Source organism: Rattus rattus, chromosome 2 (genome assembly GCF_011064425.1).
Source record: "Rattus rattus isolate New Zealand chromosome 2, Rrattus_CSIRO_v1, whole genome shotgun sequence".
Taxonomy (NCBI): domain Eukaryota; kingdom Metazoa; phylum Chordata; class Mammalia; order Rodentia; family Muridae; genus Rattus; species Rattus rattus.
The window spans coordinates 172348565-172360461 of NC_046155.1; the positions used below are offsets into that span (position 1 = coordinate 172348565).

At 49.8% G+C, this 11897-nt stretch overlaps 1 protein-coding gene across 1 annotated transcript; it reads right to left on the reverse strand.

The window, feature by feature from the left end:
* Window positions 1-5680: 5680 nt before the first annotated feature.
* On the reverse strand, window positions 5681-10696 carry LOC116892582 (carcinoembryonic antigen-related cell adhesion molecule 3-like). Its single transcript, XM_032894363.1, has 3 exons — window positions 10560-10696; window positions 7885-8244; window positions 5681-6236 (listed from the first exon to the last, which is right to left on the reverse strand). Exons 1-3 carry the CDS (start codon window positions 10603-10605, stop codon window positions 5953-5955), a joined length of 690 nt encoding a protein of 229 aa, XP_032750254.1. The 5' UTR covers window positions 10606-10696; the 3' UTR covers window positions 5681-5952.
* Between the last annotated feature and the right edge of the window lie 1201 nt (window positions 10697-11897).

An 11897-nucleotide genomic window follows, 5' to 3' on the forward strand; every position in this document is an offset into this window, starting at 1 on the left:
TGACATACAAACACAAACACACTCACACATACACACAAACACATACACACAAACACACACCACTAACACACACACAAACACACACACACCACTAACATACACACACAAACACTCTTACACAAAAACTCACATACACTCACACACATTACACACACACACAAACACATACACAATCACACACAATCTCTAAAACCTGTATGGAGGAAGGAGAGAACCGACCCCTCCAGTTGTCCTCTGACTTACACACACACACTCACACACACAAACACACACATACACTCACATACCACTCACACAAACACCACTAATACACACACACACAAATGCACACAACACAAACACACACACACGCGCGCGCGCGCGCGCGCACGCGCGCGCGCAAAGAAGATAAATTTAAAAGAAATAAAGAGAAAAGTAAGGGGGAAGTCCTTGTGTGGGGACCAGTGAGAGGGAGAGGAGCCTTCACTGGTGGACCAAAGCCAGGAGAGCTCCCGGAAGGCTTCGATTGCAGGTCAGGCTTGTAGTCTCATTTTATACTCTAAAGCCACAGGGTGGGGCAGTTGAGGGAGAGTTTTGCAGAAGCCTTTGCGGCTTCAGTGGCAGGGCGACAGCCTGGTTGTTTGAGGTTTCTCCAGGCCATTCTGTTCCAGGTGGTGAGTGAAGTCACACTTGCCAATTAAGCAGTACAGACAGTGCTTTGAGCAAAACACTGAACAAGTGGGTAATTATAATAATGGTTCTTGTTCTACTTCCTTCTCTCTTCACCTCCATTAAGATCCTGAGGAAAGGGGTTGGTACTCTGGCGGAGCCAGTCGGGCCCCTGTGTTGTCCGTATTTACTCCATTGGCTCTCCTGGTACCTCTACCTTACTTTTCCAGTAACACACCTTTGGCATCTCCCTGTACTATTCCTGATTAATTAGCATAAAACAGCATTCTTTATTTAAAATCCTGGACATGCCTTCTTCTTCAGTGGTAGTCAATCTAATTCCCCACCAGTGTTTTGGAGGCTGGAGAGTGACTCTGCTTTTCCTGAACAACAGTTAATCTTTGATCACAGTGTGTGTGGTGTCGGTGGGCGCTGGCTGTGCTGAACTTGCTGGATCCTAGTGCAAAGGCACCGCCATGGACCCTGTCAGGGCCATTCCTAGCAAGACTGGTAAAAGTACAGGAGTTCTCTTATTATTTTTAATCTAAGGGATGTACGTATAACTGGACATTACTTCCTGGGAGCACATCTCAGTAGAGTATCGGTCAGCCTCGGTCTCCTGGGTCGCAGGTGTAAACACCTTAAGGGCAGGTGAAGTGTGTACCATTAGGAGCTACTGCTCTCTTAACCAGCCTGGTTCAGCCCCTTTCATTTCCCACACATTGACCTACTTCCATGACCTGAGCAGGTGGCCCAGTTAAACATACCCCTTTGATGTTATTAGTCAGGCTTTGGTTGGGCATTCTTACTCCTTACAGGTAACTTACCTTCGCACAAGCACGTGATGTCCAGCAGTCCTGACCTAGAGATGGGTCTGTTAGATTAAGAAATCCGTAGCTGGCCTTTAATAAAGCCAGCATTTTGAGATGTGGCTTTCCCACATGAAGGGCTCTTTTATGGTCAGTTCCCATATTCCTCCCAGGTTGCCCCACAAGGACCCTTTAGGGCTTTAATTCCTTGTGGCTCTCTGGGAGCTCCTTTTATGGTGACGTCTCCACATGGCCAGTATTTAAGGTAACACCAATAGTTCCCCCTCAATTGCTTTGACTTCCGGCCCCTTGCCCTTAGGCTGTCACTGACTGGGGACATCTCCAAAAGGAGTCAGTCTGTTTTACCAGTGTGGTCAGTTCCACAGCGACATGATGAGGTCTGAGGGATGATCTGTGGCCGATCTATTCCCAAGGAAGGAGATAGGGCAAAACCCCTCTGGGGGGCATATGAGTAATGGGGGTCCAGCAATTACAACTTCCCTGGGACGAGACTGAGGAAATGCTTCAGATATAGATCCACAGGATCAATAAGGACATGAGAGAGTAATGTAGAGCCATTGTCTCTATTCTGAGGTCATTTGAAGTGGCCAACTTCAGAAGCTGTTTTGGGTCGGCTTTCAGGGACCGCTTCTGGCTTAGATCCACACAGCCTTATGGTATATCCATACCTTGACTGTAGAGAGAATATCTTGTGTCTGAATGGATGTGGCATCTGTCAATAAAAATCTGACGGCCTGTGGCTTAGGCAGGAAATAGGAGGTGGACCATCTGGGAGGCAGAAAGGATTCCCACACCTGAGAAGATTTGACGAGACAGGCGCATGGTACTTGAGCACAGGTAACCAGCCACACGGCAGAATGTAGATTAGAATAAATGGGTTATTTTAAGTCATGAGCCAGTCAGAGAAGAGCCTAGCAATAGGGCCCAGGTATTTGTAAATATATTTGAGTCTGAGTCTTATTTCTGGGAGCGTGGGGCTGGGAGGAAGAACCAGACCAAACTTCTGAACTTGACACCATCAAATTTTTGTGGAGTGTCAACTAAGTCTTTCAAGAGCTACTGGAAGTCGGGTGGTGGCACGTGCCTTTAGTCTCAGCACTCAGGAGGCAGAGGCAGGTGGATCTCTGAGTTTGAAGCCAGCCTGGTCTACCGAGTGAGTTCCAGGACAGACAGGGCTAAACAGAGAAACCCTGTCTCAAAAAACAAAAACAAAGAACCACGTAGGGCAGGTGTGTCCAATAGAGGTCCCCGAGTCCTTTGGGAGCAATGGATGTGGGTGGCCAAACATGACTTCAAAAGGAGAGTAACTGCATTTATAGGCATACAGTGCCTCCTAAACCCTACAGGTGGCAAAATTTCTGGCCAAGGAAGGCCTGTTTTTGGGTAGTGTTTGGCCAGTGTCATTTTAAGTCTTATTCATTTTCACACTCATGTCTAAAGATTGACGGGTGGTAGCGTGTGCACAAGTTCCAAGCTAATTCTCCATGCAGGTAGGAAGGGCCCCACCCGAGACAGTGCACACCAGTATTGTTACCTTCTGTTGGGTTCAATGTCAGTGAAGACCACTCCTAGGTGTTTAAATGGGCAGGATCTCAGTTTTTGTGCTAGCATGGGGGGGTTATTCTGAGCAAGTTGGGGACAGTCTTTGGTAACTTGTTGGGTCAGTGTTGGCAACCTTGAGACCCCCAAGTACATATGCAACACTTCTTGTGTTGTTTGCTTTCAAGGCAGCCCTGGCTGTTTTGGAATTGGGATCCTGGTGAAGGATACCCTGCTAGGGCCTCCAGAAATGTTGTGGGAATCTTTCTGGAATAAGCTACCCCAACACCAACAAGAGTAGAAGAGAAGAGATGTCACTAGTGGACCAAAGCCAGGATCGCTCCTGAAAGGTTTCAATCCCCAGGCCAGTTTGAATTCTCGTTTTAGACTCTGAAGCCACAAGGTGAGATTTCACAGAAGCCTTTTGGGAAGTCAGCAGGTTGTTAAGGGCAAGGACCCATTGTTTAGATATTTCTTCCAGGTCATTCTGTTCCAGGTAGCAAGTGAAGTCATGCTTTGGGAAACAGACGACACAGGTGATGGCTACATGCGTCAGTTGGTCTTTCCTGCCTTATCCCACTTCACCTTCACATTTGTGTTTATCCTGCATTATTCCACTAGCTAGAAACCGGAACAAGCCTGATGTCCCTCAGGGGATGACTGACTATGAAAGTGTGGCATAAGGGGTTGGGGATTTAGCTCAGTGGTAGAGCGCTTGCTCCGGGAAAAAAAAAAAAAGAAAGTGTGGCATATATAGTCAGTGGGGGAGAGGGAAGCCAAATTTTTTTTTTTTTTTTTTTTTTTTTCTTTTTTTTTTCGGAGCTGGGGGCCGAACCCAGGGCCTTGCGCTTCCTAGGTAAGGGCTCTACCACTGAGCTAAATCCCCAGCCCGGAAGCCAAATTTAGAAAGACAAACACCTAGTGTTTCCTCTCATCTGCAGAACCTAGATTTAGTTTAATTTTAATTAAAATTATTTATTTTATTATTTATTAGAAACATCTTAAAAATTTATTTATTTGTTATTTATTTAGTGTGTGTGTGTGTGTGTGTGTGTGTGTGTGTTGGTTTCTTTTTGGCATAGGATCTTGCCATGTCGCTAGCCTCTAACTTGCATTGATCCTCCTGCTTCAGCCTCTAAAAATGACAGGAATTCAGCCATTCACTGAAACTCCTGGTTTAAATTTTTGTTTATGGGTGTGTATGTACATAAATAAAACCCTGGCAAAATAGGTGTGGGTGAGTGCTTATAATCCTTGCATTTGGGAGGATCGGGAGTTCAAACTCAACCTTGCCTACTTATGAAGTTTGAGCTACATGAGACCTCAGATCAAGAAACCAAAAGGAGCCTGGTGGTCATGGTGCATGCCTCTAATTCCAGCATTTGGGAGTTAGAGGCAGGCAGATCTCTCTGGGTTGGAAACCAGCCTGTTCTACATAGTGAATTCCAGGATAGCCAGAGCTACCCAGAGAAACCCTGTCTTAGAAAAACAAACAAACAAACAAACAAACAAATGAAAGAAAGAAAGAAACGAACAAACAAAAAAGAGGGGCTGGGGAAATGGTTGGCAGAGATAACTCAGGGGTTAAAAAGTCGCACTACCTTTGAAAACAACCCAAGTTCAGTGTTCAGTACCCATGTTGGGTGACTCACCACCACCTGTAACTCTATCTTGGAGGTGGGGAGGGGATATTGGGACCCAACACTTTTAGCCTTTGAGAACACTTGTATTCACACGCATATATCATCACATGGACACACGTGCACACATGTAATTAGAAAAAATTAATCTGGGCATGCATGGTGGTTCATGGGTTTAATCCCAGCATTCCGGAGGCAGAGACAGGTGGATCTCTGTGAATTCAAGGCCAGCTTGATCTACACAGCAAGTTCCAGGCTGGGCAGGGTTAGATAGTGAGATCTTGTCTCAAATAAATAAATGAACAAATAAACAAACCCAGAAGCAGGGCCGTAGAGCCCTTGTCTGGTGTGTATAATCTCCTAGGTCAGTAGCCAGCACTGGGGACACAACAGAACACCAGAAAGAAGACTCGGTTGGCAAGCGCTGCCTAGAGTGCGTGACGACACGGGTCAGGCGGCCTGGGAGAACAGACGCATGCTTCCTAGGATGCTAATGGAAAAGACAAATGCCACGTACACAGAGGCAGAAGTAGAGTGACCGCTATCAGGGCTGTGGGAAATGGAATGTGTTTCGGAATGGTTTGGAAAGGTGTCTGGGCAGCATCGGTGTTGGGCATCAGAATTGACTGGCACATGTGAGAGGAGGATGTGTCTGTCTCTAGGCAAACAGGGCACACCGTCTTCATCAGGGGCTTGGAACATCCAGAGACTTGGGGGTTCCTGGAATGATCTGGAGGACTGGCCATATTTGACTCAGAACCTAAGCCATTAATTATAATCCCTTTGTAGTTTGACTTACTGTGCTGATTTTTCTTTTCTTTTCTTTTTTTCGGAGCTGGGGACCGAACCCAGGGCCTTGCGCTTGCTAGGCAAGCGTTCTACCACTGAGCTAAATCCCCAACCCCTATTTTATTTTATTTTATTTTATTTTATTTTATTTTATTTTATTTTGAGACTAGGTCTCTCTTTGTAACCCTAGCTGGTTCAAACACATGTTCCCGATGACTCATGGATTTTTTTTTTTTAAGATTTATTTATAACACCAGAAGAAGGCCATTACAGATAGAGTTGTGAGCCACCATGTGGTTGCTGGGATTTGAACTCAGGACCTCTGGAAGAGCAGTCAGTGCTCTTAACCTCTGAGCCGTCTCTCCAGCCCCCTGACTTGTGTTTTATCCTGAGATGGCCAGTCTTCATCACCACGCTGGCTGTCTTGGTGTCTTCCCTAGAATTTTTCTTCACTTTTCTTATTGACAAACAAGTCTCCCCACTGCGGCGCACGACGAGAGGCAAGGTCACCCACTCGTCACAGATATTTGGACTGGGAGGCTCATCTTAGAGCTGTACCCATTGGAGACCTCACACTGATACTCCCCGGCATCCTCCCACCTGGCTCGGTCTATGCTGAGTCTGCTGTTTTTCTGGGACAAAGTCATCCTGTCATTGAAATACAGGCCCTGGTGATTGAAGAACCAACGGATGGAGAGTCCAGGGTCTTCTGAGAGGCAGGTGAGGGTCACAGAACCAGCTTCTGTTACTGTGGTGCTGTCTGCTTGGAGGGTGGGCTGTACCACAGGCTCTGTGAAGGAACAGAGGAAGGGACTGAATGATGACGGCTCACCCTCAGATCCCAAAGAGCCCGCTCTGGTCCATAGACATCTAGTGTGACCTCCAGTCTGGAGAAGTTTGGGGCCGAGGCAGTAGACAGATAGGTACTGCTTCAGATCTGCCACCCATGGTCTATGTGGCCCTAATGCAGCCACTGTATTTCCTGTGTTTCTGTTTTTAAATAATAGAGCACTTGGCTGGGCATGCCTTTAATCCCAGCACGAGGCAGAGGCAGAGGCAGAGGCAGAGGCAGAGGCAGAGGCAGAGGCAGAGGCAGGGGCAGGGGCAGGGGCAGGGGCAGGGGCAGGGGCAGGGGCAGGGGCAGAGGAGGCAGGGGGGCAGGGGCAGGGGCAGGGGCAGGGGCAGGGGCAGGGGCAGGGGGCAGGGGCAGGGGCAGGGGCAGAGGCAGAGGCAGGGGCAGAGGCAGGGGCAGAGGTAGAGATGCAGAGGCAGAGAGACAGAGGCAGAGGCAGAGGCAGAGACAGAGGGCAGGAGGGAGGGGCAGGGGCAGGGGGAGGGGCAGGGGCAGAGGCAGGGGCAGAGGCAGGGGGCAGAGGAGGCAGGGGGCAGGGGGCAGGGGCAGGGCCAGGCCAGGGGCAGGGGCAGGGGCAGAGTCAGAGGAAGGGGCAGAGTCAGAGGCAGAGGCAGAGGAAGAGAGACCTGCTTAGGGCCAGGGGCAGGGGCAGGGGCAGGGCAAGGTGTGAGGCAGAGGGAGGGGCAGAGGCAGAGGCAGAGGCAGAGGCAGAGGTAGGCAGCTCTCCATGAGTTCAAGGTTAGCCTGGTCTACAGAGTGAGTTCTAGGATAGCTAGGGCTACATAGAGAAACCCTGTCTTGAAAAACCAAACCAATAATAATAATAGTGATAATAATAATAATAATGATAATAATAAGCACTGATAAATGATCATTGCTATGTTTGTAATGTAAAGAAGAACTCCTCTTTAGAGATGGAGGCTGCTCAAAATGTCAGAGTATTACTCTGCCTTCAGGGAGAGTTGAGTGGGCTGCACCCCTGAGGGCAAGCAGTTGCCAGGAGGACCTGTATCCTTGAGTCACAGCACGGGCACCTGTCTTTCTGGGCCCTCCATACTGAGACTCAGGAGAAGGGTGTGCCCGGGTGACCTAGCCTGATTGTGGTCCTCCACACAGTGCATGGACTGGTTCCACCTGATGTGAGACAAACGAGCAGTAAAGCCTTGATCCCTGTCATCTCTCACAGGACGTGAAGGTCCCAGGGTCCCCTGGACTGGACGCTCATATAGAGATCTGGAGTCAGGGCTTTCTTGTGGCCACCTTACTGTGGGGGCCCCATGGTTTTCTCAGCCAGACCCTGCTAGAATCCCAAGAGTCTTTCTCAGGGCCACGTTCATGACGAAGCCCCAACACTCAGACTGTATTACAGAGTGCGCCCTCTTCTCTGGGGGTGGAGTCAGGGAAGGGACTCTGACCTATTGTAGTTTTTTCTCCCAGGTGTATGTCCTGCACTAAATGCTCAAACGCCAGCAAGGAGACGCACGCAGAAGGAGATGGGCATAGCTGATGCCCGATGGTCCGAAACGTGTAAAACAGACCGAGCTCATCCCGACCCCTAGCACCCAGAGATCCCGCAACCACCTACCGCGTACTTCCAGATGCACATGTGTTAATTCGCTTTGCATTTCTGTGTTAAATGTTAGTAAGGTGTAGACTCCACTGTCGGCCTGGGTGACATTTCTGATCAGCAGGGATCCACTGTAGAATACGGTTTTCCGGCCGCTGTGCTGAGGCATCTTCGAACTTTCGTTGGTGGGTGTTAAGTACCGCGCGACTTCATAGCTCTTCGTCGGATCTCTCTGTTTGTACCAGTAAAACGCCTGGACATTCAATGGCATTTCATGCACAAACAGAACGGAGTTTCCGCCTTCGGCAACCATGGGTGGCACTAATTCAATAGTGAGCTCGGCAGCGGCGGGTGCATTCCAGCAGGTTAGAATGGAAGCTAGGGAGAAAGAAAAAAAGTCCATCAGTGTCAGAAGCTTAGTGATCGCTGAGAGGAGGCCCAGGTCCGGAACAGGTAGGTGTGTTCATCTTCTGCCGAGGTGTGGGGTGAGGGCGTCCTCTCACTTGGTGCAGGGAAACTTCATCATCTATGTTCCCAGTCCCCCGAAGCTGGAGTGACCTTTGTACGGATCTCTCTCCTCTCGTGTCTGCATGGCTCCCCACTCACTCTCCACAAGAATTACATTTGGGGTAGGGATGCCTTCCCTGACCTTCTCCTCTAGAGACCCTGGGCCATCACTACCAAATGTTGCTGTTCTGTTCTCTGAGTCTGCAGTAACCCTTTGCTGGATCATCTCTCAGTGCCCTGTCTTCCAGTCGATGCAGGCTAGGGCTTTGTGAGGACAGGGGCTAGGGAAAGGGCTCTGGGAAGGTCATGAGTCTGAGAAAGGCCCAGACTTCTGTGGAAGAATGAGTGAATGAGTGAATGAGTGAATGAATGAATGAATGAATTGTAGGACTAGGGGTATTTAGGGGCTTACAGGATTTTCAGTTTAGAGCCAATGACAGACTCCTACCCCCCAACATTATTTTGTTGCTACTTAATAACTGTAATTTGGCTACTGCTATGAATCATAATACAAATATTATATCTGAAGTTAGACCCCTGTGAAAGGATCGTCCAGCCTTCAAAGGGGTTGAGACCCACAGGCTGAGAACCACTGATCTAGGCTAAGTTTGCTGGTGTGTTTCAACCACTCAGGCCTGGTGGAAGCCAAACTCAGACGAGAGGCATTGAGCCTTGAAACCCATGGCGTCGAAGTTCTCCACAGAGTCTCTTTCAAGCAGACACTGAGCTGGTTCCTCTAATCCTGATGCTTATATCCATGGGTCCCTCTTTAATCCAAGCCTGAACCAGTTCATCCATAACACTGTCTAATAGGCTACTCGGACACATGGGAAACACTCTCGTAGATTCTAAAGGCCAGTAAGAGACCCAACAATTTACAACCCAAGAAGATCTATCTCCTTTCCCCCTCCCTGTCCAGCTTGTAGAAGCGGAAGAGTCAGTGTCTAAGAATTGTCGTTTCCAAATGTGTGACTTCACCTGTCTCCCCTGACCACCGGGCGAGTGTGTGTGTGTGTGTGTGTGTGTGTGTGAGTGTGAGTGTGTGTGTATGGGTGTCTGTGCATGAATGTGTGTGTGTGTGTGTGCCTCAATGTGTGAGTGTGTGTGTATGAGTGTGTGTGTGTATGTGTGTGTGTGTGTGTGTGTGTATGCGCATGAATGTGTGTATTGGGGAATATCAGCAGATAGCTACTCCCCTATCTCCCACGGCTGCCCTTCCAGTAGGTTCTGGGCTCCCTGGAGCTGTATGAAGATGGGAACAACCTCTCTCAGCTCCTAAGACAATGTCCTTCCCAAATGTCCCCATTCCTGAGAGTGACAGGCACCTAGGAACATACAACCTCCAACTTCACAGGGTTAAGGCCTCCCCTGCTCACCCAGGGAAGCACCTAAGGCACCCTTCCTCCCCAGCTTCTCCACCCCATGGATTCCTCACTTCCCCACAGTGATAATCCTGCTTTCCTGCTGTCCCCTTCCCAGCCACGCCAAGCCCCTCCAGCACTGCATAAATCCTGTGGCCTCAAAGACAGATCCTTGTCTGAGTCCTGGACTGCAACTCACTTCTCTCTTCCCATCCAGGGAATCTCTCCAGGGCCACCTCCTCGCTTGTCCCAACATTTCCTCTCTGCCCTGCTGCCAGCTCTTCCTCCTCCCAGGGAGGAGACTCCCAGGCCCACTGTTGGGTCCCAGGCCCTTCTCCATCCTCCCTCCACCCCATGGCCTGGCCCACCTCTCCTGAGTCAGAAGCCTCAGCACCGCCCTGTGCCGTGCACTCCTCCCACCATGTGCTCCTGCTTGGAAACTCCAAGCTCACCCACAGCTCAGCGTCAAGGCCCTGACCCCATCCCAGAGCCCCTGAGGGGCCTGCATCTGACCAGGGCATTTGGGGTCCTCTGTGTACCATGCTCTGGGCAATCTCTGGCAGGGAGCAAATCCCCATTACCATGGCCACCCCAGTGAGGACTCCAACAGTCAGGGCACAGCCATGGACCCTGTGGGCACTGGTGACTAACTTTAAATAAATATAAAGTATTCCTCCCCTCTGAACACTCCTTGCTCCCTGAGAACATCCACCCGGGCAGCCTGGGTCGCTCCCTGTGTCCTCTCCTCTCAGCCTGAAGCAGAGTCTGCTCCCAGGGTCCCTTCCTGCCAGAGTCCCCCCCACGCCACTCCAAGACTGGCCTCACCTGTGAGCAGGAGCCCTTTGCAGAGAAGTAGAGAGGAGGACTCCATGGTCTCTGCTCCCGCTGTGCTGTGCTGGTGTCTGAGGGTCCTTCCCTTTTATTTCTCCTGACCTTACCCCAGGGGCATCTCCCAGAGTCCCATGAGCTGTGCGCAGGGAATCTGCCCAAGGCCTTGATCTATGTCAACCCTTCTTGCTGCGGGGACTGTCCCTTCTTCCTTTTTCTCCCCCACAACCCCACCTGTCTCAAAACCCATTTTTTTAAGGTTTACTTCTTTTATAATGCATTCAAAGATTCTTACGTTATAAATAATGGCTTAAGGCCCTCCGATATTAAGAAAAGTCATGACTGGATGATGTCTATTTCTACCATCCTCCCAGACCCTCTTCTCATCCCACCATTTTGATTTTATTGGGTCTCCATAGCCTGAATGTCTGCCATTTGCCTTACTTCTGAAGTCCTGTGGTGACCTCTACATTCCTCACAGCTTTTGCACCTGGCAACAACCACAGGGTCAGGAAATGAGCGCAGACCAGCTGGGCCTCTTGGCTCTCCTACCCCAAACCCCTTCCTTCTCCATTACTCCCCCTGCCTGTGACACATTAGAGGGTACCAGTCCCAGTGTCCCAGCATCCTCTGTAAAATCATTGTGGTTTTATTTGTTTTTTAATATTTATAGGCCATGCATCTCTGCGATTGACACCCGGACCTCAAGCTCCACCCTGTCCCTAGGGCTCTGGTTCATGTGACTTCTAGCTGTGCAGGTCTCCGGGGTCACACTGGGGAATCTTGGTGTAGGCCCAAGCTGACAGCCCCTACTTCTTCCTGTGTGATAGTGGGTCAGCTGTTCGTTCATTTGTCTTCGAGCAGGTGGAAGGAAGGTGTGAGGGTAGGGAGGGGATGGATGATGGCTGCCCCAAAGAAGCCTGCTTCCTGGCTTTGGCTTTCGAAGCTATGGTTCACTTTCTTAAGCACTGGGAAGGCCCTGTCCAGTTACCTGCACCCACAAAGAAACCCCAGTTCCTGAGACCCTCCCTTGTGCACGGATTTAGATTAGACACATCGGGGGTGAGCGTGGGAGTCCTGGCCTTACCCTTAGGTCATACGAGAGAAAAATTTACGACGACCCAGGAAAGAGTCATTGAAGCCAGAAGGGGCCGGCTGACTCAGCCCGATGGACATTTGACACTAGAACTGGAAAGGGCAGCGGATAGGAAGTAGAGGACTCTTTCGACCACCATGAGACCGATTCCCAAGTCTCCCATTGCTGTAACACTGAATCATTCATTCACATTAATTATTTTGCAATTACTTTTGGTGGAGCCTAGTCAGCCTGGGACG

Coding starts and splice junctions, on each gene's coding strand:
- LOC116892582 (XM_032894363.1), bottom strand. CDS start 10,605: ATGGAGTCCTCCTCTCTACTTCTCTGCAAAGGGCTCCTGCTCACAG. Junction 8,245..10,559: donor CAAAGGGCTCCTGCTCACAG/GTGAGGCCAGTC, acceptor CTTTCTCCCTAG/CTTCCATTCTAACCTGCTGG. Junction 6,237..7,884: donor TGTGCATCTGGAAGTACGCG/GTAGGTGGTTGC, acceptor GTTCCTTCACAG/AGCCTGTGGTACAGCCCACC.